The 27,270-nt window shown below is 47.5% G+C and overlaps 1 protein-coding gene across 3 annotated transcripts in view; it reads left to right on the top strand.

The window, feature by feature from the left end:
• The window catches only part of DGKD (diacylglycerol kinase, delta 130kDa), an 87,067-nt gene that overhangs the window by 37,220 nt on the left and 22,577 nt on the right, over positions 1 to 27,270 (top strand). Inside the window, exons 4-16 of one of the 3 annotated variants that reach the window (XM_005882936.2) lie at positions 9,761 to 9,928; positions 14,325 to 14,429; positions 14,686 to 14,818; positions 16,118 to 16,224; positions 16,541 to 16,666; positions 16,794 to 16,896; positions 17,658 to 17,820; positions 20,618 to 20,726; positions 23,774 to 23,913; positions 24,734 to 24,821; positions 26,147 to 26,241; positions 26,356 to 26,455; positions 26,533 to 26,806. In XM_005882936.2, the coding sequence (XP_005882998.2) occupies positions 9,761 to 9,928; positions 14,325 to 14,429; positions 14,686 to 14,818; positions 16,118 to 16,224; positions 16,541 to 16,666; positions 16,794 to 16,896; positions 17,658 to 17,820; positions 20,618 to 20,726; positions 23,774 to 23,913; positions 24,734 to 24,821; positions 26,147 to 26,241; positions 26,356 to 26,455; positions 26,533 to 26,806 (1,711 nt within the window). Of the gene's footprint in view, positions 1 to 2,071; positions 2,097 to 9,760; positions 9,929 to 14,324; positions 14,430 to 14,685; positions 14,819 to 16,117; positions 16,225 to 16,540; positions 16,667 to 16,793; positions 16,897 to 17,657; positions 17,821 to 20,617; positions 20,727 to 23,773; positions 23,914 to 24,733; positions 24,822 to 26,146; positions 26,242 to 26,355; positions 26,456 to 26,532; positions 26,807 to 27,270 lie in introns of those variants that run through there. The other 2 variants (XM_005882938.2, XM_005882937.2) reach the window with 2 other exon arrangements.

The raw sequence follows: 27,270 nt of genomic DNA, 5'->3' as shown, positions 1-27,270 counted from the left end.
GTTCGCGTCAGCTGCCTGGCTGCTGGCCGCCATCTTGGCTGGCAGTTAATTTGCATATCGCCCTGATTAGCCAATGGGAAGGGTAGCGGAGGTACGACTAATTACCATGTTTCTCTTTTATTAGATAGGTAATAAAGATGAATAAGTAAGTGCCATAACCCAAACAAACAAAAGGACTCCCAGGTCTTATCACTGAGATTCTAGATTTAAACACTATTATAGAGACCGTGGTTCTCAAACATGGGTGGGATAGGGGGTGAGGGAGTGTGATCAGCCCACAGAGGACTTTAGTAGTCAGAGACATTTTGGGTTGTGATAACTTGGGGGTGGGGGAGTATGTCCAGGATTGCTGCTCAGCATCATACAATGTTGTGGGGGACAACAGAGAATTAATTGGCCTCAAATATCAGTAGCACAGCCGAAACCGGTTTGGCTCAGTGGATAGAGCGTCGGCCTGCGGACTGAAAGGTCCCAGGTTCGATTCCGGTCAAGGGCATGTACCTGGGTTGTGGGCACATCCCCAGTAGGAGGTGTGCGGGAGGCAGCTGATGGATGTTTCTCTCTCATCCATGTTTCTAACTATCTCTCTCCCTTCCTCTCTGTAAAAAATCAATAAAATATATTAAAAAAAATATCAGTAGTACAGAGGTTTAAAAACCCTAACATAGACATATAGTTTTTTAGGTGTTTCCTATGAATATCAATATATATGCATTAGTTTCACAAACAGTGGGATCAGTGATACACATACTAATTTGTAACTCACTTTTTAAATTTCTGTGCCTCATCATCCTTTTAACAATTGGCTATAAGGTATTCTGTTGTATGATGGAGTCATCATTTATTTCACCACTCCCCAGTTTTGGAGATTTAGGTTATTGCTAGTGTTTTGCTGTTGGAAACATGCTAGATTTTTTTGGTTTGTATTTTGCCTTCTTTGTGCCTGTTTCCTGTTTCCTACCTGCTATTGGGAAAGTGCCTTCTGGGGCACCACCTCCATACCTGGTGCCCTTCATGTGGTGGTGCCCCAGGAGGGGCTCTCTGCCTTCACCACCCATGCTCAAGGTGGGCTCTGCTCTATCTCTGAGGTTTCCCACACATCAAACATATTGCAAGGCTTAATGAAGCACTGTTGAAATATTGAATAGATGAATAACCCCAAATAGGTTTTTCATGTTTCAGTTTTAGGTATTACTTCTTGCTTCATTTTACTTTTTGTTCCTTTTTAAAAATCTGTCTTCTGATAGATTACATGTGATTTTTAACCTCTGGCCCAATTGGCTGTGCTGCCTGCCTGGGTGTCCTGCATTCCTGGGTGCTGGTGTCCTCAGGAAGGCTGTGAGGTGGGGCAGAGCCGGGAGGAGGGTGCTTGGCCTTGACTGTCTGCTCTGGGCCCCTGGGCAGGTCAGTCGCTGTGGTGGTGGTGACCCCATCACCACTTTGCCCCCAGAGATTGAAAGTGAGGTGCGGATTCAGGGAGGAAAGTGTTCCATCAGTAGTTCATGCCTGGCTCCTCTCTGGGGCTCAGGCAGCAGGCAGAGCTGAATGCCTGGAGGTCTGGACCTGCCTTATGGGGTTTCTTTTGCATAGGGACCTTCAGGAACTTGTTTGCGTGTGTCTATTTTTGTGTTTCGTACGGCTCTCCGTGAGGAAGTGCGTTGTCTACGCACATCCAACTGTTTTGAATAGTCTGTGTCTCAGGGGGCTTTAAAGTAGGATTTGTGTGCACCATTCCAGGATTTTGGGCAGCATCTGAACATCAGGATGTGAGTAACAGGAAGTGACAGAAATTACCAAGTGTGTCAGATGCTTATTCTCAGCCACTTTTTCAAGCCCTGCAGACCGGGGAGCTATATTTAGGAGAGCGTTTCCAGGCTTCTGGTCCTGTCCCAGTACTGTCGCTTTTCCCCTCTTCTGGTCAGTGCTGACCTGCGTGGGGCTGCTTTGTTACTCTGGCGTCTCTGCTCCTCTTTGGTGGTCCACGGGTTCTTCTTGTCCATTGATGTTAAAACTCAGTTTTTGGTTTTGCTGGACCACTCTAATTCTGATCCATTTTGAGCAGTTGGATAATGTTCTGAAAGAGAGGAGAGCAGCAGGTAAGAGTTCCAGATGATGGTGGGCAACATGGGAAGCTGTGTGGGAAAGAAGTTACACTGTAAGGATTTAAATGAAGTGAGTTGTGGGCTCGATCCCTGGTGAGAGGTGGATCAATGATTCCCTTTCATCATAGATGTTTCTATCTCTCCCTCTTGAAAATCAATAAAAATATATTTAAAAAAATAAAATGAAGTGAGTGGAAAGAATTATAGATTATTGGGTCTGTGGAGGGTTGACTTTTGTCTTGTATTTCTTATAAGAGGAAGGCTGGGATTTTTAAAGCCATTGGCTTGGTATATGACTTCACCTATATGTTAGAAACAGCCTTTAGTCCCTATCTGACCAGACAGAAAGCCTGCAGGACAGGTAAGCTTTTCTGTGATGAATTCCTGTTGTCTGAGCTTTGTCACAGGAGAAATTTCACCCCTGATCTTCAAAACAAGCACGGTGGAGCCTGGAAGTCACCTGCCTAGGTGGAGCGCCTACTCCTTACTCGTACTGCTGTAGATGTGGGCGATCTTTGCCCAGTGGTGTTGGACGGTGCTTTAGGCAGGTGCTGACCAGATGCCCACATGGGTTGCTCGGTGTCCCCTAAGCCCAGGTGTCTGCTGTGGCTGTCCTCACTGCAGGAGTAGCTGGGGAGCCAGCCATTTGCTCTTGTGCGTCGTCTTGTATGCCCTGACCTGTGCTGGGCCTGATTATGGCTCCTGTTGCTAGCAGCAATAATGTTCTATCTCCTTCCCTTCGGAGTGATCTGAGGGCCAGGCACTGGTACTCATTTTGCAGGTTAAGAAGTTGAGAACTAGAGAGACAAGTCATTTGCACCAGTGACTCTGACATTTTAGTCTATGTAACTTTTGCAGTATTGCTCCTGTGCCACACACCAGTAACCCTCATCGAAGCTTATTGAGCTGGCTTGTCCTTTAAGCTGCAGGACACGTATCTCTGTGCTTTGAGGATCCTGAAAAAGGAGTTTCCAGTGTTCAATGTTAGCTTCCAATGGCTGCCACCCTAACGATTTATGGAAGACGGGTTATGTTGGGAGAGAAGGCTTTTTATTGGTCTCTAAAAGCTTCCTTCTGAGGGGTCCCACCAGTACCTCCCTCTTCCTCCTTCTATAAAGCATGCCCCTTACTTTGACACACTCAGCCAGCTCTGTAAGATTAAGGATTCTACTCCAGGATGAGATATTTGAGAGGCAAGTTAGGCACAGTAGTGTCTGCCATGAAATGTATGGCAGCCAGTGGTGTCTGTCTGGTGTGAAACTGCCAGAGAGTGCCTGGTGACGGTGTTAACTATGGTGAGAATGCAGGCATGGAAACCAAGTTCCAGCGCTGGAGAGTTCCCCAGTTTCACCAGCAGAATCTGTCTGCAGGCATGGCTTCAGGCTGACCCATTCCCTTTTGTAATGCTAAACTATACGTTTATATAGTATAACTAGAGGCCTGGTGCATGAAATTCTTGCATGGGAGGGAGGTGTCCCTCAACTGGCCTGTACCCTTTCCAATCTGGGACCACTTGGGGGATGTTCAACTGCCGGTTTAGGCCGGCACTACCCTCCCCTGCAGGCCTGGTCACCCCCAACTGCCCTCCTCTGCCAGCCTGGTCGCCCCCAACTCCCCTCCCTTGCCGGCCATCTTGTGGCAGCCATCTTGTGACGACGTTGTGCAAGGGCATCGTGTTACACCACCTAGGCTTTTATTATATAGGATAAACTATGTGAACTGTATATGTGTGTATATGTACATAAACATAAATACTGTAAACTACAAATACAAGACATGCTGTATGTGTCACCAGCTCTGGCTTGGGTATTTTAGCTTATTTTTGTGCCAAAACGTTTAACATTTTAAAAATCATTAAATATTTTAGACATTCAAAAAGTAATATAATGGCCTGGCCAGAGTGGCTCAGTTGGTTGAGCATCGTCCTGTGCACCAAAAGGTTGCCGATTTGGTTCCGGGTCAGAGCACATACCTGGGTTGTGGGTTTGATCTCCGTTGAGGGCCTATAAGGAAGGCAACCAATCGATCATTCTCTCTCACATTGGTGGTTCGTTCTCTCTCTCTCTCTCTCTCTCTCTCTCTCTCTCCCTCCCTCCCTCCCTCTCTCTTCCTCTCTCTTCCTCTCTCTCCCTCTCCCCCTTCCTCTCTCTAAGTATGTCCTCAGGTGAGGATTAAAAAAAAAAAAAGAAAGTAACATACTGAACAACTGTGTACATTTCCTGGCCTGAGAAAGAAGCATTATGGATGTGCTCAACATCTATGATGAAAGGGAATCATTGATCCACCTTGCAGTCCTTTGTCATCCCTTTCCTTCCCTCCTGCCCTTCCTCCCCAGAGTTCACCCCCATGCTGAGTTTGGTGTCTATCACTTGTTTGCATGTTTTTAATACTTGCTCTACTCATATATGTAGGTACAAACAATATGTAGCATTTTTCACCAGTTTCAAATTTTTGAGTAAATGGTGCAACCTGCTTTTTCCACCCAGCATTGTTTCTGAGATTTATTCATGTGGCCACATCCATCTCTAATTAAGTAGTTCAAAGTTTAAAACAACTGATTCCTGGGGAGTGGGGAGTGGGGAGTGGGATGTGAATCTCACAGTTACAAGTGTAGCCCACGTTGAGGACCACAACGCTTAATTGTTAGTGTTTATGGCTTATGTATACAGTGTCCTACTGTTGACTTGGGTTTCCCCAGTTTCACACTATAAACAGCACTACTGTGAAGTCATACTTGTCTTCCTGGGCACTTGGGCACAAGTTTCTCTGGAGTGTGTTTCTGAGGGTAGAATTGCCAGGTGTGTACGTCTTCTGCTTGACGAGATATTGTCAGATTGCTCTTCTAAACGTCACTTTTTAAACTACTGGCAGCAGTGGTAATTTATGAGGGATCTCCTTTCTTGTTTTAATGTAGCCAAGCTGCTGGCAAGGTGAAGAGCTCATGGGTGAGATGACATTCTGATAAGACACCTCAGCCTCAACATGTCCGAAATGGAATTACTGGTCCCCACCCCACAACTGCAGAGCCTGTTCACAGCTTTCTGTCCCAGATAGTGGCTCCTTTTCCAGCTGTTCAGGTGTTGCTGTTGGCTCCTCTGCCTCACAGCCAGCCAGCCAGCCGTCCGTCCGTCTGTCCGTCCATCCATCCATCCATCCATCCATCCATCCATCCAGTCAGTCTGTCAGGAGATCCTGTTGCCCTCAGCATACTTCAGAATGCACCTTCCCTTTATCTCTTGATGGGATCTTTGAGCTCCTTCCAAAGAGTTTCCTGACTTCTGTCCTGGCCCTTACACTCAGTTTTCAATAAAGCAGCCAGAATGGATGTTTTTAAACCTAAGTCAGATGCCAGACTTTTGCTCAAAAGCTCTGTGGTTCCTATTCCACTCCGGAGTAAAAGCCCAAGTTCTTACAGGTACTGGCATGGCTCTCTGTGTCCCGTTGTTTCTCCAGGCTCTCTCCTGCTCCAGGCCTTTGCTCACCTCTTCCTGCTGTGCCCTTTCAGCCTTTTCCAGTGAGGCCTACCTTGGCTCCAACCTCGTTTTTCTGATCTTTTTTTCTATAGACTTATCACCAGCTACTATTCCATACTGTATAATTTGTTTGTTTTTTTGTTAATCCTCATCCAAGGATATTTTTCCATTGGTTTTTAGAGAGAGAGGAAGGGAGAGGGAGGGAGAGACAGAGAGAAACATCGATGTGAGAGAGACACATTGATTGGTTGCCTTCTGTACGCATCCCGACCAGGGCTGGGGAGCCTGCAACCAAGGTATGTGCCCTTGGCCGGAATCAAACCCAGAACCCTTTAGTTCACAGGCTGGTGCTCTATCCACTGAGCCAGACTGTCTAGGGCTATAGTTTATTTCTTTATTATGTTATTTATTCCCTGTCTGCATTTGAGCAGGGATCTTGTCTGTTCGTTTAAATGAATTTATTTCTTAGAAAAAAGGAAGAATTTGGAGCCTGAGGCCTCCCAGCTGGGTTGGGGTGGAGAGTAGTCAGCCTGAGGACATGTCTAGGTATGTGAGAGGGGCCCCTGATGGTTCTGTCTGTTGGGCAGTGGGATCTATGGGTCTGGAGCTGGGGAGGCAGCTTGTCTTGGTGGCATTTCTGGTAGTTTCCAGAGTGCACCTGCTGTCGATGGGGTTCACCCACCAAGGAAGCACAGTGCTGTGTGAGGCAGGACCTGTGGTTCACGACTGGTGTGAAGCACAGCCTGACTGATTTCTCAGGCACTGCTGGTGTAGAAACGAGGCCTGCTATTTCCGGGGCTCTGCCCTTCACAGGCCACGTGTCGCAGCCGGCGGCAGCACCAGGGCCCTCCTGTGTACTCAGGCACAGGCATATGCATAGGATGTGGTTTTCTTTGGGAATGTGTGCCAAAGGTGTGTCACATAATGTTTCCTTGGCAAGTCAGATGTTTCATGAGCTTGCACTGCCTACAAATAGGGACTTTAATAAGATAAGATTACACTTTTAATTTGTGCTGAGAACACAGATGTCCTTGTCCTTAAGAAAGATAGCATTGTTCTGGAGTTACTCCCAGTTTTCCCACCTTAAACATATTAGATATTAGAAAATGTTGTTGATTGTTGTTACTTATTTTTGGTGTATAGGATGATGCTCCAACCGAGCCATCTGGCCAGGGCGTGGTTGCTTATTTTTAATTAAACCTTTTATTTGGAGAGCAATGTAGATTTACACGGAATTGAAATAATACAGAGATCCTTTGTGTCCTTCACCCAGTTTCCCCAGGAGTAAGGTCTTGCACAGCTACAGCAAAACTTCACAACCAGGATGTTGACATAGACACAGTTAAGATCCAGAACGTCTTCATCTCCACCGGGATCCTCTGGTTTCCTTTAATAGCCACACCCCCCTTAACCCTCCGCAACCACTAATCTGTCATTTCTGTACTTTTGTCATCTCAAAAGTGTTCATGGGATCCCACAGTATGTAACCTTTAGGGACCCACACTTTTCACTCAGGGAAGCTGCTGTGGGTGGGTGGGGGTAGGGGGTCAGCAGTCAGGCCTGGAGCCAACCTGCTTGGTGTCTGACCCCCTACTTCATTAGCTGTGGGACTTTGGGCAGGTGACTCAGTGGGCCTCAGTGTTCTCTCGATAGCTACTTCATTAGGTTGTAGAGAAGATGAAACAAGCAAATACCTATAAACACCCAGACATTTCCCTGGACTACTAAGTGCCCCACCATGGGAGCTGCCACTGTCATTTGACACCTTCTTTGTCATACCAGCTAGTGTGTTTATAATTCAGGAGTCCACCTTCTCATCCAATTAAACATCACATCTGTATTCTTCCAGCACGTCTCCTTTTTCTCCTTGATTTCTCGAAGAAATCAAGGCTTAATAATCTTGGCTAATTCTTCCCAGGACCTTGGAAGATATTTGTCTGGCTTTAGTGTCATAGACTCATTTGGAGTCTCCAGATATTTTATATTTCCTGGAAGTTCATTTTTTGGAAGCAAAAGTTCTTGTTTCAAATAGAACTTTTAAAGTTCTTTTTTTGGTATTTAGCATGTAATTCTAAACTTAAGAATATAAGAATATGATATAGCTGTATAGTATTCCACTATAGCAGCGGTTCTCAACCTGTGGGTTGTGACCCCTTTGGGGGGTCGAACGACCCTTTCACAGGGGTCGCCTAAGACCATCGGAAAACATATATATAATTACATATTGTTTTTGTGATTAATCACTATGCTTTAATTATGTTCAATTTGTAACAATGAAATTGGGGGTCACCACAACATGAGGAACTGTATTTTTAAAAAATATATATTTTATTGATTTTTTACAGAGAGGAAGGGAGAGGGATAGAGAGTTGGAAACATCGATGAGAGAGAAACATCGATCAGCTGCCTCCTGCACATCTCCCACTGGGGATGTGCCCGCAACCAAGGTACATGCCCTTGACCGGAATCGAACCCAGGACCCTTCAGTCTGCAGGCTGACGCTCTATCCACTGAGCCAAACCGGTCAGGGCGAGGAACTGAATTAAAGGGTCTCGGCATTAGGAAGGTTGAGAACCACTGCACTATAGGAATGCTCCATAATTTATGCACCAGTTGCCTACGGATCTTTTTTTTTTTTTTTTTAAATTCTCACCCTCGATGATATGCTTTCCTTGATTTTAGAGAGAGAGGAAGGGAGAGGGAGAGAGAAACACCGTTTGGTGGCCTCCTGTACACACCCTGACCAGGGACCAAACCTGTAATTTGGGTATGTGCCCTGATTGGAAATGAAACCCGTAACCGTTCGGTGTATAGGACGATGCTCCAACCAATTGAACTACACTGGCCAGGGCATACCGGTTTTATCTTGATCAATATTTGAGTCATTTCTAATCTTTTATCTTTACTATGAATATTGCCATGAAAAACTGTGTATATATATTGTATGTCACTTCGCATGAGGCATTTTTGTAGGGTAAATTTATAGAAGCACTGTTGATAAGACAAAGATTTGTATCTTAAAGTTCGCTAGATTTCACCCTGTGTTCTCCATAGGAGTTGTATTAATTCATGCCCCCAATATAGCAGGTTACCAGACTATTCTCTATCTGGGAGATTAAAAAAAAGGTGTCTTGCCCCAGCTGGTTTGGCTCAGTGAATAGAGAGCGTCTGCCTGTGGACTGAAGGGTCCCGGGTTCCATTCTGGTCAAGGGCACATGCCTGGGTTGCAGGCTTGATCCCCAGTAGTGGGTGTGCAGGAGGCGGCCGATCAATGGTTTTCTGTCATCATTGATGTTTCTATCTCTCTCTCCTCTCTTCCTCTCTGAAATCAATAAAAATATATTTAAAGAAGAAAAAAGGTGTCTCATAATTTTAATTTGCATTTATTTTGTAAGATTGAGCATTTCTCATGTATTCAAGATCCATTTCTAACACTTTAATATTTAATTTCTAACATTAAAAAAAATAGCTCTACCAGTCTCTCATATTCATTTATACGTCTGTCTTCTTTTGCTTCGGCATAGTAGAACTCATCATGTTACTGCGGTAGCCGTGTGGGCCATTCTCGTCCTGTACTAATCTGAATATCACTGTGTTTCAGTGTGTCCACTTCACAGTGCTGAGTGTTTGGGTGTGTGCAGTGCAGGCCTGTGAAGAGTAGTGCTGCTGTGTCTTGATGAGGATGGCACGTTTGTATTGCTGTTGTGTGTGTGGATGGAGTTCCCGAGCCATGGGGTGAATATAAAGTCAGCTTTACTGTTTTCCACAGTAATTGCAACGAACCTCCTTCCCACCAGCATGTGAGAGTTCAGGGTGTTCCGCATCCTCACCAATCCTGGATATCTGTCTTGTTAGTGTTGCCACCTTGTGAACATGCCGGGGTTTTAATTTTCATTTTCCAGATGACTTGTGAAGTGGAGCACCTCTCCATGTGGCTTTCCGGCCTTTTGTGAAACAACTTTGATGAAATAATGGTTCAAGTTTTTGTTCATTTTTTTCTTAGTTGGTCTGCTTTTTTTCTTACTGATTTTTAAATGCTTTTACCATCAGGATTCCAGCAAGAGTAAGAATTAAAGTCCACTAACTGCTCTTCTAGCTTGCCTCAGGGAATTATGTGAGAAATGCTTTTTACCATTTCTCTCTTTCCCCTTCCTTTCTGTTTCCCTCTGTCTCTTGTCCTTCCAGCTTCAAGGCCTGGGGTGTGCTTTCTCTCAAGCTTGTGGGTTTCCATGTAGCTGTCTTGCTCTGTGGTACTACTCTGCTCCTTCCCTTGGTATCAAGTCTGCTTATTCCAGCCATGGACCCTGGCCCGCTGAGTCTGGGATGTCACTGACTTGTCCTGTCACATTCACGGTATTACCCTGGTTTTAATTTGCATTTAAATTTTAAGTTGATTTAGTTATGTGAGCCATTTTTTTACGTTAAAACTTTGCTTGAAAAATATAGACCAAAAACATTCTTTGGTCTGCAAAGCTTTTCCTGTGTGAAAGCTCAATTTTAGGGATAGTTCTAGCTTTCTCGTACCATCTTTAGTTTCTAGGAGTTATGGTATTGGCTGCAGTCCAAATGAAGGGACACTCTTATTATTCCTGAGAGTGTCTCCTCTAAATCCTGCCTTCTTTTGGTGATGTGGTGAGCAGCCAGGAGGGAATCACCTGAAGGTCTCTTCCAGCACCTGCTTCTCTCCTGGGTCCTGTCCTGGCTGCTCTGTTCCCAAACCAAGGGACTGAATAGGGAGCCCTGCCCAAGACATCTCTCTTAGAAAGCTCTCACTTCCCTTTCCTCCCGAGGAGGCCCTCCCAGCCTCACCTGTCTCACTCTCAGTCCTGGATATCTGAGGTGTGCAGACTGCTCCCTGGTGTCTGGGAGGCTTCTCCTGGGCTGGAAGGCGATTGGGGATAAGGAGAGGAGTCATGCCTGGTCCGTGGGTGGCTGAGAAGCATGGATTCTGTCTCAGGTGGCATAGTGTGACCAGACAGAGGCAGAGACTGATTTTTGTGTGTGTGTGTGTGTGTGAATCCTCTCCTGAGGATATTTTTTCCATTGCTTTTCAGAGAGTGTAGAGGAAGAGAAGGAGGAGGAGGGGGAGGGGGAGGGGGAGGGGGGAGAGAGAGAAACAGAGAAACATCAATGTGAGAAACACATCGACTGGTTGCCTTCCACACACGCCCTGCTGAGACTGATTTTTTATTTAGTGGGTGGGAGTCTTCTCTGATGATTCTCATAATCTGGGAGGTGGACTCTTGGCCCCAGAATGGCCTCAGAAAGGTTGGTCCACAGGGAAGAGCCTGAAATAGCACTGAGAGTGACAGTGGGACGCGCTTACACGTGAGCACTGTTCTCAGCACTTCCAGGTCCCCGCCTAGAACCTCACAACAGCCTGGTATGTGTCCTCACCATTAGTAGCCCCAGTTTTCAGATGAGCAGATGGAGGCACAGGGAGGGGAAGCAGCTGTTCCAAGTTGCACAGCTTGTGAGGGCTTAGGACTCAGGATGTGTCCTGAACACTATGCGTTGGGTCCCATGCTTGGTTCTGTCCACATTTGGTTCCATTTAATCTCATAACAGCCGTGTCAGTTAGCTTTTATCACCCCCCATTTCCAGAAGAGAAAATAAGACAGTCTTCCCACGTTTCCTAACCAGTCAGTGGCCAGGTCTGAGGCTTCCAACAGGCACAAGTGTTTCTTGAAATAGCTGAAAACCAGGTTCTTAGACATTTATCTGTTGGTCAGTGTTTACTCCCTGTAAATAACTGCACAGATTGAGGAAATGACATCATTTATCATTTGTTCATTAAGTCACCATCTTTAAACATAACAGTTTTGTCTGTAACTTGCTGTCCAGTGGTGCTAGTGCCCACGAAGCTATTCCAGTAACCCCCCTCCTTCCTTCGGCATGTGGGAGAGGGAGGGCCCAAAGGTCCACCTGCTCCGACCACAGAGCTGAGTTCTGGAATAACATGCACACTTGATCTTGTACAGGTTGTCACGGGACTAGTGGAAACAAGGCTTAAAATAGAACAGGACATGAAAAATCTCATTGTTCTCTTCTGTAAATACCTTATTGCATAACCCCCAATAAAATCCCCTTTTGGCTCAGTGGATAGAGCGTCGGCCTGCGGACTGAAAGGTCCCAGGTTCGATTCCGGTCAAGGGCATGTACCTTGGTTGTGGGCACATCCCCAGTAGGGGGTGTGCGGTGTGCAGGAGGCAGCTGATCGATGTTTCTCTCTCATCGATGTTTCTAACTCTCTATCCCTCTCCCTTCCTCTCTGTGAAAAAATCAATAAAAAACATATTTAAAAAAAAATCCCCAAGTTATGCAAAATAAATTGTATTATATTTTTGAAATTGTATTTATTATACTGATAAAAATGTTCAAATATTAAAACTCACCCCGGAGTGAATAAAAAGAAGTATTTGCTGAGATTTTATAGTTACTGATGAAAAGTCCTTAAGCACTGACCCAAGGCCTTGTCTATTGCCCAGCTGTCTTATGGCCTTTTCTGACCACCCTCCAAAGCACCCATCAGCCCCATTCCCATGATCTGCTTTGTCCTCATGGCACATGTCAGTTTCTGAAATGTCCTTTTTGCCTGGGGTGAGTTCTTTGTGAGCAGGAACCTTGGCTTGTCATGGTCTTTGAGACACTCAGCAGGTGTTTGCTGGGTGGATGGGTAGGTTCAGTGCTGGGATATAGGCTATATGTGGTGCTTTTGAAGCTTCAGAGACAGTGGCTCCCACCCCCCACCCTCACTCTGGAGGGCACTCACTTCTCCAGTCTTCTGTTTTCTGTCTTTCAGGCTCCCTTCACCTTCCTCTAGCTTCGCCTCTTTCTACACCCAGCCTGGCCCCCTTTGTGTAGTTATCCCAGTTACCCTGGTTACCTAAAAGAATGAACAGTACCCTGCATCTGTGACTCACTTCTGATTATCCCCTTCTCTGGTTAAGCTTTGTGGGTAGTTTATGGAAATCACAGAAGAGATCAACTACAAAACAGCAGAAATCCAGAAGTTAAATAACATACTTCATTGGTGAATCCCTGGGAAAGCTGCCGTTTCTCTAATACTGCAGATGGGAATGCAGAATGGCACAGCCCCTGCAGAGGGGAATTTGGCAATAGCTACAAAATTACATATGCATTTACTCTGTCACCGCAATACACTGGTACATATGAAAAGATCTGTGTAAAGGCTGTGCATTTCGGCACTTTTGACATGCCAAAGGCTTTTCAACAGCATAATACCCATTAATAGGGAACGGGTTGAACAGACTGGGTACAGCTACAAGAAAGACCAAGGAAACACTGCATGCTGCTAAGGAGTGAGGGCGGGGTCTTATACTCAGAGGGAAAAGCAGAGGAGGAGAAGAGCATCTGTGGTGTGCTACTGCTTCTAAAGAGAATTGTGCTAATACATGTATTAGCAAATATCTTACACATGGAATGATAAACCGTAGTTTTGTTTATTTATTTTTAGGGCTCCTTTGGCATAGGGAGGGAACCAGGATGGAAGGAACAGATACAAAGCTAGACTTTTGAATGTACTATATTTTGTAGATTTGACTTTGGAACCATGTAGATACTTTACATCATTATAAAACAAAATTAAGTAAAAGGCTATAACTTAAAAAAATTTTAATAGACATGGTCAGTTTTTCTTTTCCCACCCTTTTTTAAAAATAATTTTTTAAAACTATATTTTTATTTATTTCAGAGAGGAAGGGAGAAGGGGGAGAGAGAAAAACATCAATGATAAGAGAGAATCATTGATTGGCTGCCTCCTGCATGCCCCATACTGGGGATTGAGCCCACAAACTGGGCATGCGCCCTTGACTGGAATTGAACCTGGGACCCTTCAGTCCATAGGCTGACATCTATCAGCCAAACCAGCTAGGGCCAGTTTTTCTCTATAAAGTTTATATGCTGTTTACGTCCTGTCAGTACTTCAGGAGAACTCTTCCCCCCCCCCCCCCCCCCCATATCTTTGAAAACACTGGAATATCATCTTTTAAAACTTTGCCAATCTATTAGGTGAAAAATAATTTGTTATTTTCATTTGCATTCCCTGATGGCTAGAGTGGTTAATTAAGCATCTTTTTGTTTATTAGCCATTTTGTATTTCTTCTGTGAAATGTAAATTTATAGCCTTTTTTCTGTAAGAAAGATTTCTTCTGTTGGTGTATAAAGACTTTTTTATATGTTGTGGGTATAATTTCTAGTTGTTGATTATTACCAGGTTCAGTTATGTTGCTCAGGCCCTGCATGCAGTAGCTGGCTGTTACTCCATTGTCATGTATTAAAAGGTCTTGTGTGAGAACACTTACATGTGGTACATGTGAAATGCCCACCCTGTTCTTTGAGTAACTTGGACCAAACTGTCCCTGAACTATGTCAGTGCAGGATGTCACCCCATGAGTGCTTTAGAACAATAGCAGCTGTTTCTATTCCTTTAAAAATTTTTTCCTATGGCTTATTACTGTGCCTGAGTAGTAAGTAGATCATAAGTGTCCACTTAAGTTGATTTTTGGTGAATGTATAACCTAAATATGATTGTCTTTTGGTTTGAGATTGTTCTTGTTTTTTAGTGATTCATGATAACCATTTTTATGCTCTGTTCAATTGAGTATTTGAATGAAGCAGTTATTTTTCACTAAAATATATATGGTGAAAGTAGGTTTTTAAGATGTTTTTATAGTTGTTAGCATTTGTATTTTGTTCATAGATTTGTTGAATATGTTCCTTTCTTTAGGTTATCACTCCATGTAGGAAACTCATCCTGTGTGCTGACAACAGGAAAGAAATGGAAGATTGGATCGCAGCGCTGAAGACTGTCCAGAACAGGGAGCATTTTGAGGTAGAAAGAAACTCTCTTGTTGCCCTTTCCTTAGTTTGCTGCCGTCTGGGTGTCTCTCATGTGTGGGTACAGCTCTGGACTTGCGTTCTCAGCATGGTCCTTGTAAACTAAGGTCGCCCCATCGTACTGCGACCCTGTCTTTTATAACCTTCCTCCTCTCCTCCTCTGGATACTTTATTGATTCCTGTTTAAGTTACCACATTTAAGAATGTCAGAGGTTCACCTTCTCTTTGCTGCCTTTATTTTCTTCTTCCAGCCGACCCAGTACAGCATGGACCACTTCTCAGGGATGCACAATTGGTACGCCTGTTCCCACGCGAGGCCGACCTATTGCAACGTGTGCCGCGAGGCTCTATCTGGGGTCACGTCCCATGGACTGTCCTGTGAAGGTGTGGACGATGTGTTATCTGCTGGGAAAGGTGGTCTGACCCTAGAGGTCCAAATGTAGTCACCCCACATCGTCAGAAGTGAAGCGATTGCTGTGACCCCATGCTTATTTATTGTGCCTACTGAGGAGTCTTTGATAAGTTCTTTTTTATAGTAATGGATCAAAGGAAAGAAGGGAGGCAGTAATAAGGAGACATGGAGAAGAAAGTAGAGGCCACGGAGGGAAAGAGTTGAAACTGTCAGCCCCAGTGTAGTTATACCCCCTCTTGGGGTGAATTGGGCTGTGGATAAATGGATTGAAAGTTGTCTTCTAGATCTAGAGGGCAGGGTTCCAGTGTTTGGGCAGGATCAGAGAAAGGCAAACTGTCTTCCTCGGGCCAGATCCCACCTGTCCCCTGTTTCTATGCAACTTGCGAGATTAAAAAGGGTTTTACATTTAAAAAAGAATGTTTTTATTGATTTTAGAGAGGAAGGGAGAGGGATAGAGAAATAGAAACATTGATGAGAGAGAAACATAATTTGTTCACCTCTTACATGCCCCCCACTGGGAATCCAGCCGGCAACTTCAGCATCTTCCCTGACTAGGAATTGAACCCACGATCTCTTGGTTTGTGGGTCAACGTTCAACCAACTGAGCCACCACTGACTGGGCTGGTTTTACATTTTTATTTTTATTATTATTATTTTTAAATATATATTTTATTGATATTTTACATAGAGGAAGGGAGAGGGATAGAGAGTTAGAAACATCAATGAGAGAGAAACATCGATCAGCTGCCTCCTGCACACCTCCTACTGGGGATGTGCCCACAACCAAGGTACATGCCCTTGACCGGAATCGAACCTGGGATCTTTCAGTCCGCAGGCCGATGCTCTATCCACTGAGCCAAACCAGTTAGGGCTGGTTTTACATTTTTAAATGGTTGGAAAAAGTCAAAAGAAGATGACTATTTTGTGACACAGAAAGTCAAGAAATGGACATTTCAGTGTCCATATGTGAAGCATGGTTCATGGTGGTCCTTGGGCTGCAGGGGCAGGGTGAGCAGTTGGGATAGAGACTGAACTGGTTACTCTCTGGCCCTTTCCAGAAGTTCTGCCGACTCCTGGCTATACTGGGTGTCTGGTCTCACCGAGATCAGTCCCTACCTATGTCCCAGTAGTTAGTTCATAACACAGGGAGTGCTGTCTGTTTGTTCCAACTGTCCAGGAGGCTTGGGCAGTTCCACTGGACCATCTCCTCAAGCACAGGAAGCAGCTGCCATGAATGAGGCTTGAAGGTTCATGTGTTCATTCTCTCACAGTGTGCAAGTTCAAAGCCCACAAGCGGTGTGCTGTGCGTGCAACCAATAACTGCAAGTGGACCACACTGGCCTCCATCGGGAAGGACATCATTGAGGATGAGGACGGGGTACGCAAAGGGGCACTGGTCAAACTATTGTGGCTCTCCTCTCCCTCAGTTCTCTTCCTTGAGGTTTTGAGTTGCTCCCACTCTGCATTTGGGGGCTCACTGTGGGCTTTTGTGCTGCCGAGCTCTGTCCAGTCCCTGTGAGTCATGCTGTGCCCGGGGTAGGAGTGTGGGTGGGACAACCCTGTTCTCCCTCTGCTTGTGGTGAGAAAAGTGTCTTGGTTGAAGTCATTTTGGAGCATCTTTGCCCAAGGTCTTCTGTGCCCCTGTGTGGGGTGCTGGGACATGTCCCTAGTGCATATCTCTGCTTGGTCTGCAGATTGCCATGCCTCACCAGTGGCTGGAAGGAAATCTGCCTGTGAGTGCCAAGTGCACGGTGTGTGACAAGACCTGTGGCAGCGTGCTGCGTCTGCAGGACTGGCGCTGCCTGTGGTGCAAGGCCATGGTGAGTGAGCGCGGCCCTCTCCTGAATCCTGTCAGTTCCTCGATGGGAACAGCCCATTCCTCCTGCAACTGTAGGCCATATGTGAAGGAGGCTGTGACCCCTTGTGATGCATGGATTCTTGTTCCAGGTACACACGGCGTGTAAGGAATCCTTAGTGACCAAGTGCCCGCTGGGCCTGTGTAAAGTGTCGGTCATCCCTCCCACAGCTCTCAACAGCATCGATTCCGATGGTGGGTATCAGGCTCTCTCCTGGCCTATCCCGTTCCTCATGCTCTCCCTCGTGCATTCTCCTTCCTCACTCTAAAAGGCTCTGTTGGTGATTTTGAGATGTGGTGGGGAAGAGGTCAGGCCCAGCCATCAGGGGAGAGAACTTATGTACAAAGGTGGTAAATGGTGTCCTGATGGCCACTGGGCAGGCTTAGAACTCAAGGCTGGTACCTTGGTTAAAGGTGATGGATCCAGTAGGCTGTGAGTAGACACCGAGTCAAAGACTTGTGTCTGTCTCTGCTGTGAGCCATTGAAATCATGTGCTACGTCAGCTGGTCTCCATCTAGCAGCAGGTATTAAATAGCACGTGATTCCATGCTGTTGGCACTTGTCCAGAGCATGTTTGATGATGCACATTAGTAAGTCAAGCATGGCAAACCCTCTGGCCACGAGTTTGACATGCTTGTAGTAGTGTTGGAAAGGTGGGAAAGTGGGGCCTATATCCGGGAGGAAATCAGCTCTTCAGAATAAGAGCAAGAGTGAAAGAGCAGTGCGGTGCCCCTTCTTTCTGAAATTTAGAATCCTTGTAAATATGAAGTCAGACTGGATGGGCACTCACTCTCTTCTGTAGGGATAATGGCGATGTAGAAATATGCTGATTAACTCTTGCTGGTTCTGTGTAAGTTACAGGGCCCTCGGGTGATTACTTCCTACAGGATCAGGCATGCCCATCTGTCTTTCATGGCTTTTAGTCTTCCTCTGCCCTTTTCCGTTCTCAATCCAGGCTTCTGGAAAGCCACATGTCCTCCGTCCTGCACAAGCCCCTTGTTAGTCTTCGTCAATTCAAAAAGTGGGGACAACCAGGGCGTGAAGTTCCTCAGAAGATTCAAACAGCTGCTGAACCCTGCCCAGGTTTTTGACCTCATGAACGGAGGGCCACACCTTGGGTAAGCTTGTAAAATAGATCTTTCTTGGAGTTTAAACATTTTTTGAAGATAATGCATGTTTATTATTAAGAGATTCAAACATACATTTTTAAATAGGAAATAAAGGCCGTGTTTCTTGAATCACCCCCTCGTTCCCCAAATTCTACTCGCAGAGGTACCCACTCAATAGTTAATAGAGTTGGGTGTCCTTCCAATTTTCAAATGTGTATTTCAGGCGTGCACACACACTTTTGAACTGAATGTGGTGCATTGTTGCCTGGCATTGTGCAGTATACTGTTTAAGGGTGTCAGCATGCAATAGTGTGGGCGTTTTCTGATGTCAGTGGTTACAGACTTGCTTTGTGGCTTTCAGTGGCTGCTTAGTATTGGGGAGACTTTCCTCCAAGGAGGCCAAACAAGAGAGTTTTCATTTTGGAGGCACAAGAAGATGCTCACCTTGCAGGTGCAGTGACACATGCAGACGTGCGAGGGCCCAAGTAGCTGGAGAGCTGATGTGTTTTCTTCCTAGTTTTGTGCATACTATAGGTTTGTAAAGACATTTGCTTCTGTAAATTTTGTCGTTTGAACTAACTCCGTCCTCATTTGGAAGCAGCAGTTCAAGGTCAGCGCTGTAAGCCTCCTAGCTTGTGAGGGGATGGATCATCCAGGGTATTTGTAGTGGGAAGTGCTTGGGGGCCTGTTCTCTGGTTTGTGTTTTCTGGGAGGGTGCTGTGTTTGGAGCAGGGGCTGATGTAACAGGACCTGCGGGGCCGGGAGAGGATGTGCACATACCCCCAGGGCCTGATGTGGGGGTGTTCCCATGGCAGCAGCTGCTGGAGAAAAGTCCCATGGCAACTTTCTAGCCTGCTCCCTCCAGGCAGCACTCCCGAGATGTAGATAGGTGGACTCAGTTAACTGAATGACAGGAGCATATTCACCGCTGGGTTTAGAAAGGAATCTTTTTAGTTAAAAAATGGGGCCAGTGCTCTGGCCGGTTGGCTCAGAGCATTGTCCCATACACCAAAAAAGGTGTGGGTTCAATCCCCGGTCAGGGAACATACCTAGGTTTTGGGTTTGATCCCTGGTTGGGGTGCATATGGGAGGCAACCTATTGATGTTTCTCTCTTTCTCTCTCTCTGAAAGCAATAGACATATCCTCAGGTGAGGATTAAAAAATGGGGAGGGGGGTAGTGAAGGGATCAGACAGCCCTTGTCCTGATAAACTAAACAGGTTCACTCAGCGAGGCACCCAGAGTGTTGGACGAATGCTGTGGAATGGCTTTGGACAGGGAACTTGAGAAGAACCAAATATTCCTTGGCTGCATGCAGACCCGTGTTTGGGGTGGTGTTGTGTAGGAGACGGAGCCCCACAAAGGCACAGGGGCAGTTGGTTTAGTAAACTCTTATTTCTGGGAAGCAGCTTCGATCTCACACTTTATAAACAAACTTAGGCACACTGTTTCATTTTCTTGATTCCTGCCCTTGATGTGTCACCTGTCCTTGGAGAGCAGGAGGCCTGGGAGAGGTCAGTGTTCTCAGAGAAGCACCCTGACAGTCAGAGGCAGCCTTGCTGCTTCAGAACCTCACCTATGTTTATTCCCTAAGTCACGTGCATCCCTCATTCCCTTCTGTCTTTCCAGGACGTCCTCTGGCTCAGATTCAGCTAGATGGAAGGCCTACTAAGGTGGGCCCCTGCCTGCCGGGAGTGCAGCACATGGACATATAGTCAAGGTCACACGACAGCATGTCTGTCACCATGACAGGGAGACATGCAGATTCTGTGGGAACCCACAGGAGGAGTTTATAAATCAAATCGGGGTTTCTCAGTTTCTCCCTGAGCCAGTGTTTGAGGAGAATTGGTGTCATGGGGGGAGGGAGGTTTGGAGCCTGTTGGGCAGAAGGTACTGTGTGTGCCAAGAGGTGAGAAGACAGTGGGATGTCAGCTGCTGGCCAGGGAGGGTTGTGGGTGCTGGCCGAGAGGTTGGAACCTTTCCTGGAAACAAGTGGCAACTAGTTAAAGTGAGACACTGGACAAGACTTGTTTAGGGAAGATCATACTGGTAGCAATCAGAGGTATTCGCAGGAGACGTGAGCTAGGAAGAAGGCTCATGTAGTGCTTATGAGAGAAGCAATGGTGGACGGGACAGTGGGGTCTGGTCTGGTGACTGTTTTGATGGTAGCTCTGCTATTTTCCCAGGAGGGGAACCTAGGACACCCGAGTGACTCTTTTGGTAGACAAGTGCAAGTATTGTCCTTCAGGAAAGCCTGGAGGTCATGGTTTAGGGTCATTCAGGGTCATCGGCATATGTGTGGTCTCTGAAGCCAAAACTTGGATCAGGCCACTCAGGAAGTGGGTGAGGAGTGAGCAGAGGGGGACACTACATGCGAGGGGCAGGTGACCACGAAGAGCTCGGGAAGCAGATGGAGGTGGGTCACGTGGGGAGGAGGGATGGGTCACATCACCTGGGAGGATGCAGTGGCCCAGCGGGAAGGTAAAGTGGACATAATTGTGCTTCTTGGGCTCCTCAGCTGCCCATGCAGGTCTGGCTGCGTGTGAGGACTAGGCAAGTGGGGCGTGGGGACTAGGCGAGGGGGTAATGGGCACAGAGGCCTCGGGTGGGAGGCTTTTGCTCTCAGGTGCCCAGTGGCCCCAGCAGGCTGAGTCTGAGCACCTGGGCTCTGCCTCTGAGGGACTTAATCACAGGGAAGGTGCAAGGTCGGCCTGAGGACCACAGACGGGGCCCTCGCCCAGGACTAACTGGCCATCATTTGTCATTTAGAATGCACCTCATCTCATTACATTCTCTTTTCTTTGCAGCTTACGCTTATTCCAGAAGTTTGATACATTCCGGATTCTGGTTTGTGGTGGGGACGGCAGTGTTGGCTGGGTCCTCTCTGAAATCGACAGCCTCAATCTTCACAAACAGGTGCCTGAATGTGGAGGAGCCCAGCCCTGGGAATGGGGTGGGGGTGGGGGGGTGATGTCACAGTTAGAGACAAGCTGGGCTGTCTTGGTGACACTCCATGTCCCCTTGGAGTACTGTTCCCAGGCAGGGGTCAGCTAAGGTCTGGAAGGGAAGAGCTGGTAGCGCTGGGGCGGGGACAGGGGAACAGGAACTTCACAGTTAGAAGTAAAGGTATGACCTTTTTGTCTACTTAGTTGGGCAAAAACGAATAAGATGAACAACGGACAGGTGTGGGAAAGGACAGTTTTTTGTGGCATCAGGAAATGAGATTGGTGCATAATGGAAGGACAGCAGTGTGGCAGTACAGATCAGAGTCTAAAGGTTGGACGCTCTTTGAAAGAGCATAGCTGGGAAAGGGTCTGTATGATTTTCACCAGTAGTCGTTATGAATGCCCAGGTAGGGGATCATCAGTGGGGGAGTGAGCTAGCTCAGCGCAGAGCTTTGCCAGGCGGAAACCACCCGCAGATCTCCACTTCCTGCCAGGGGGTGAGTGCAAGATGCCACAACGTGCTGATTTATAAAGTGCAGGCACGGAACAGCATGGGTGATACGAGTCTGTTGTTGATAGAGCGAGGTCCAAGGAAGCCTAACTGTGACTTGCAGTTCCAGTAAGTCTATTTCTGTCCCTTCCTGCTCTCCAGGGTATGTCTTATTTTTATTTCTTCACTACTGGTGAAATCAAACATCTCAATTAACCGTGAATTTTTTTTCTTTTTCTTTTTTCAATATATTTTTATTGATTTCAGAGAGGAAGAGAGAGGGAGAGAGAGAGCTAGAAACATCAATGATGAGAGAGAATCATTGATTGGTTGCCTCCTGCACGCACCACCTGGGCATATGCCATGACTGGGAATCGAACCATCACCTCCTGGTTCATAGGTCGATGCTCAACCACTGAGCCTCGCCATCCGGGCTAACCATGACTTTTTAAGTGAGTTACCTGTTTATGTTCCTTGCCTACATTTCAATTGGGGTATTTGCCTTTAAAAAAATTAAAAATTTTTAATTTTTAAGGATTATTGTCATATTAGGGGTGTAAACTCTTTGTTGGTGATATTTTTTCCTAGTTTGTCATTTGCTTTCAACATACTTTTTTCCAGATCTTCGACCTGACTCTCAGGTGGGGTGGACTGTTTTTAGGCATTTTTTAGCCTCTGGCACTAAAATGATGTTGGAAGTTGGACAGTGAACTCTCCAGAAAGGCCACTTGCTCAGGAAAGAGAATGCTGCCCTCTAGTGGTAAAGTTAGAGCACTACACTTAGGTCCTGTGTTCTGTTGACTTCCAGGATGACCTACAAGTTTGTCACTAATCAGGAAGGCAGGTTTCATCCACTCAGCTGAGTTCAGTGAGCACTATCTCCTTTGGCTTCTCTGTGGCACTTGATTCTCTGGTCAGCCATCTTTCCCCTAGCTTTCCTTGGTGTTTCTCGTCTTCCTGGCTGCCCCTTCCCACCTCAAGCCCAACATTTCCAGAACTGAGCACCACTCAGCCCTGCCCGCCCCCTTTCTTTCCTTAGAGTCTGAAAATTATCATCCACCAGACATCCAAGCCAGAGATTTGGCAGTTGGTCATTCTTGATTCTTCCCTTGCCCTCCCTCCTCATTTCTACTTAGTTGCTGGGCTCAGTCCTGCCACCCCAGAGTGTCTAAGCTAGCCCCTGTGTGCTGCCGTCCACCCTCCCCGGGGACTTTCACCATGGGCAGTTCTGCCCATGAACCCCCCTAAGTGTTCTTTGGTGGCCCCTTGTCTTTAGGACAAAATCCAGACTTCATAACACAGCTTGCTAGGGTCCCAGTTTGGCTCCCTCTTCCTTCTCTGCTTCTCTGACTTTTTCCTCACTACCCTCCTCTTGATGGAACTCTGACTTGGCAGGGGGTCACCTCTCCAGCTGGACCATTACTGTCATCTCCATGCCTTCACCTCCACTGCTTGTGCCTTTTCTTTTAGGTTCCAGGGAGCCAGTGCTAGGACCTCTTCACCTAGTGCTCGGGCTTCTGGTCCTCACCCTCCAGCTTGCTGTCCCCCCCAGGGTGGCAGGGCCTCCCTTGTGGCTGGAGCAGGTGACCATTGGGTGTGCAGTTATTAGGACCAGTGACCCACCCTGCACACTGCATGTAGACGATGGAGGTGGAGAGGTCTCGGCAGCCAGTGTCTAGGGAGCTTCCTGAGGACTGACTTGTGGTGGGAGCTCTGGGGTGGGAATTCCAAGGGGAGGGTTGAGGCCTGAGCAGTGCAGCGGGGGTGGTCTCTCTGGGGAATAGCATGTAGAGGTATGTTGGCTGAGCACTGGGTGTGTTTGAGTTTTGTGGCCAGACTGGATGTCCTGGTGCCTGTTCTGATGGGACTTAGAAGCCATTGCCAATGTTTTTGGAGGAGTAAGATGACGCTAGTGGTGTCTTTAGAAGATGAGCTTGGCTTCAGTGAGTCAGATGCAGTGGATGGAGGGACAGGCGGTGGGAGTTACAGAATCATTCTTCAGGGGTTCAGACACTCAACAGTCAGAGACAGGACTGTGGCCATAGCTGTAAAATGGGAGGGGAGGGGATTTGGGAAATGTAGATCAGAGAGGTACTAGAGCAGTGGTTCTCAACCTGTGGGTCGCGACCCCTTTGGGGGTCGAACGACCCTTTCACAGGGGTCGCCTAAGACCATCCTGCATATCAGATATTTACATTACGATTCATAACAGTAGCAACATTACAGTTATGAAGTAGCAACGAAAATAATCTTATGGTTGGGGTCACAACATGAGGAACTGTATTTAAAGGGCCAGAAGGTTGAGAACCACTGTACTAGAGGGTAGTTAAAATGTAGCAACATGTGAGATACAGCTTGTGGGAGAGGGAGGACTTTTCTGTGGGATTAGAAAGGCCGTGGGCTCTGTGGCTCTGCCTGGAATGGAAGCCCCACCCCTTTTGGAGCAGGTCTCTTCCACTGAGTTCAGCCACCATTGTCAGCAAAGAGGAGGGGGCTCAATACTGTATCTTCCCACTGTGTTCTGCCAGTGTCAGCTGGGAGTGCTGCCCCTGGGCACAGGGAATGACCTGGCTCGCGTGTTAGGCTGGGGCTCGGCCTGTGACGATGACACCCAGCTCCCGCAGATCCTGGAGAAGCTGGAAAGAGCCAGCACCAAGATGCTGGACAGGTGAGTGGGGCGCATTCTCGTGCTGCACCACAGGAGCTGGTTGGAGACAGGTCACCTCGACCAGCTGTTCTTACCTGGGGTCCCTGCGAACCATAGGCCTTTGACAAATAGTTGTAAAAATTTGACCTGAGCCGGAATTCTTTTTTCCTGGGAGTTAAGTTTTGACCAGGATTATGAAAAAGATAACAGACAGGTTATGAACTGAGTGCTGAGGTCTTCTCTTGAGGCCAAGCCTGATCCACTAGGGCTATTAAAGAAGGTGGCTCTGTCCCCTTGAGCCATTGCAGCCGTCATCTGATGCCTATCAGTAGAGTGCTCGTTATCCATAATTGAGCAACCCCATTTTCTCATGTTCTGTTCCCAGAAGGATCTTAAGTATTGGATACATAGTCTCTGTGTGTTTAATAACACTTTGGCGTCCTTCTTGGGTGAACTGCTTTGAGTTCTGACTCATGTCTGAAATCCTGCTAACCAGAGCCTGTGGTGGATTGGTGTCATTGAAAATGCTCATGTTCTTCACGATCCTGTGGTTGCCGTGAGCAGGTTTGATCACGCATCCACTCAGCTGCCCCTCCCATGTTGTGCATTTGATGAAGAGCTGGCTGCTGGCTTTCTCTTCCATCACTGGAGCCATAGTGACTAACTGGTGTAGCATTTTTTCTTAGCTATGGGAGGAGCCAAGTTAGGGACACAGCCAAGATAAAGGACTTACAGATGAAGTTAGAATTGTTGTAAGGTCAGGTCTCCAGGACACAAGGAGGGAGGTGTAGGGCCTGCCTGGGAGGTAGAGCAACCTGCTGGGAGCTGCCTTTGTGTGCAGGTGGAGTGTCATGGCCTACGAGACTAAACTGCCCCGGCAGGCCTCCTCTTCTACCGTCGTCACCGAGGACTTCAGCGAGGGTTCCGAGGTATTTTCCGGTTACCTCCCCTCCCCTTCCCTCCCCTCCCCTGCACCCCAGTGCTCTCATGCCCAGCCCTAGGTTAGACCAGGAGTTCAGGGTCAGCTCAAGGTTGAGGTGGAGCCACATGGACTCTGACCTCCCCAGGTTGTGGGTCATCTGGAGGCTTCCCAGTTGTCATCAGGATTTGGGGCCTTCGTGGTGACACTTCCCTAGGACTTCCCACCCTCCCTGCACCTGCTGCTGCCCCATCATCCTCTTCGTTGCCTCCCTTTGCAGCTAGCTGTGCCAGTTCAACCATTCACTCTTCTTTTTGTTTTAGGGCTATTATGTCTTAATAGTTCATAAGGGCCTAAACTTTGCCTTCCTTATTTTATATCCTGCAGTAGTGCAGTTCTGGCACATAGCTGTGCTCATCCCCACTGGGCAAGCTGGCTGCTGGCTGAGCAGGAGAGAGAACTCTGCCAGGGGCCGTCTGCTCGCCAGCAGGGTCAAGGACAGTGGGCTAGATCAGCGATTGGCAAACTGGCCCCCACCCACATCTTCCTGGGCCTGCTTTGACATGGCCTGTGAGCAGAGAATGGTCTGTACCTTTCAAGAGAGGAAGACTATGTGTACGGTCTAGCTCAGGGGTGGGCAAACTTTTTGACTCGAGGGCCACAATGGGTTCTTAAACTGGACCGGAGGGCCGGAACAAAAGCATGGATGGAGTGTTTGTGTGAACTAATATAAATTCAAAGTAAACATCATTACATAAAAGGGTACGGTCTTTTTTTTTTTTTAGTTTTATTCATTTCAAACGGGCCGGATCCGGCCCGCGGGCCGTAGTTTGCCCACGGCTGGTCTCGCTGATAGTAAAGTTTGTTGGCCCTGGGCTAGAGACTAGGGATTACACAGCATCAGATCTCCCATTTCAGCAGGCAGAGATGAGTGAGGAAGGGGGAACTTACATTGAGAGAAGGAGATGGGCCAGGCCACATTCCCAACCAGGTAGACAGATGTGTTGTCTGCTGTGAATGGAACCTGAGTTAAGGAGTGTTGCCTATGGAAACAGGATAGAAGATCCTAGTTCCTAGCACAGGCTGCTGGTGGTGAATCTCAGGCTAGAGGACAAAGAAGCATGAGATACTTGTAAGTCTTTATCAATATGCTCTTTTTTGTTAAGGCCCTTCTGTCCACATCTGGATGAAGCCTTTGACATCTTTCAGATAGCACTGGCAGGTCTCAGATTGTTGAAGGAAGTGAGCTGAGGCCCGACTAGCGGGCGCAGTGGGTGAGGAGTTCACTGGGTGAACTTCCTACAATGATCCCACCCTGTTTTGGGGTAATTGTAGGTGCAGCAAATTCTCTTCTATGAAGATTCGGTCGCGGCCCATCTTTCCAAAATCCTGACTTCTGACCAGCACTCGGTGGTGATCTCATCAGCGAAGTGAGTGCCAGCTGCCTCGGAGGGTGGGGGGGAGGGGGGGGGCAGGGGCGCCCACACGGGGCCAGTCCGCAGCCAGGACTGTGTCTAGAAGCGATTTTCTGCGCTTTCTCCCAGAGTGCTCTGCGAGACGGTGAAGGACTTTGTGGCTCGAGTGGGAAAGGCCTATGAGAAGACGACCGAGAGCTCGGAGGAGTCTGAGGTCATGGCCAAGAAGGTCTGTTCCCTGAGCCCCTGACTGGGAGGGTGTCGGGATGAGAGGCACTCCATTCCACTCCATTTGTTCCTGTCCAGTGCTCTGTCCTGAAAGAGAAGCTGGATTCTCTCCTCAAGACCTTGGATGACGAGTCCCAGGCCTCGTCCTCTCTGCCCACCCCGCCGCCCACCATTGCTGAGGAGGCAGAAGATGGAGATGGAACGGGCAGCAGCTGTGGCTCAGCTGTGGACCGCTCGATGGGGTCAGCATGTCCAGTCCGGCCGCAGATATTCAGGCCTCGGGAACAGCTCATGCTGAGAGCCAACAGCCTGAAGAAGGCGATTCGTCAGATCATAGAACACACAGAAAAAGGTAGCTGGTCTCTTAATGACAAAGGGAGCTTTCTTCAGGCAAGTGCTGGGCACGCCCAGTTTCCTCCGAACATGGTGCTGGAAAGGCATCCACCATGTAGGTCAAAGCCTGATAGCCCGAGGTCACTTCCGGCCTAGCGGTTTATCTCTAGGCTGCCTGACAGGAGGCAGCACCTCCTACCTGAGCGCATGCCCGCAGCGTTTCTCCCTGCTCACCTACTTGGTCTGATGTAAAGACTGTGGAAAGAGAACCCAGGGATCCAGAAAGTAAAAGGCAGAGCTGGAGGGTGCCCCTGGCTGGTGAAAAGGTGCCTCATGGGCATACGCAGGGGGCTCCTTGGAGAAACTGATCCCTGAATAGGGGGCCCACTCCCTAGAAGGGAGCTAACCTGTGGGAACTCTGCCCAACCAACCTCGGGTGCAGCCCTGCAGGATGTGTGTCCTCCAGTTGGAGGAGGGGCTGCT

This window comes from Myotis brandtii, unplaced genomic scaffold, assembly GCF_000412655.1.
Source record: "Myotis brandtii unplaced genomic scaffold, ASM41265v1 scaffold744, whole genome shotgun sequence".
Lineage (NCBI taxonomy): Eukaryota > Metazoa > Chordata > Mammalia > Chiroptera > Vespertilionidae > Myotis > Myotis brandtii.
This window is presented reverse-complemented; position numbering and strand designations above follow the sequence as displayed.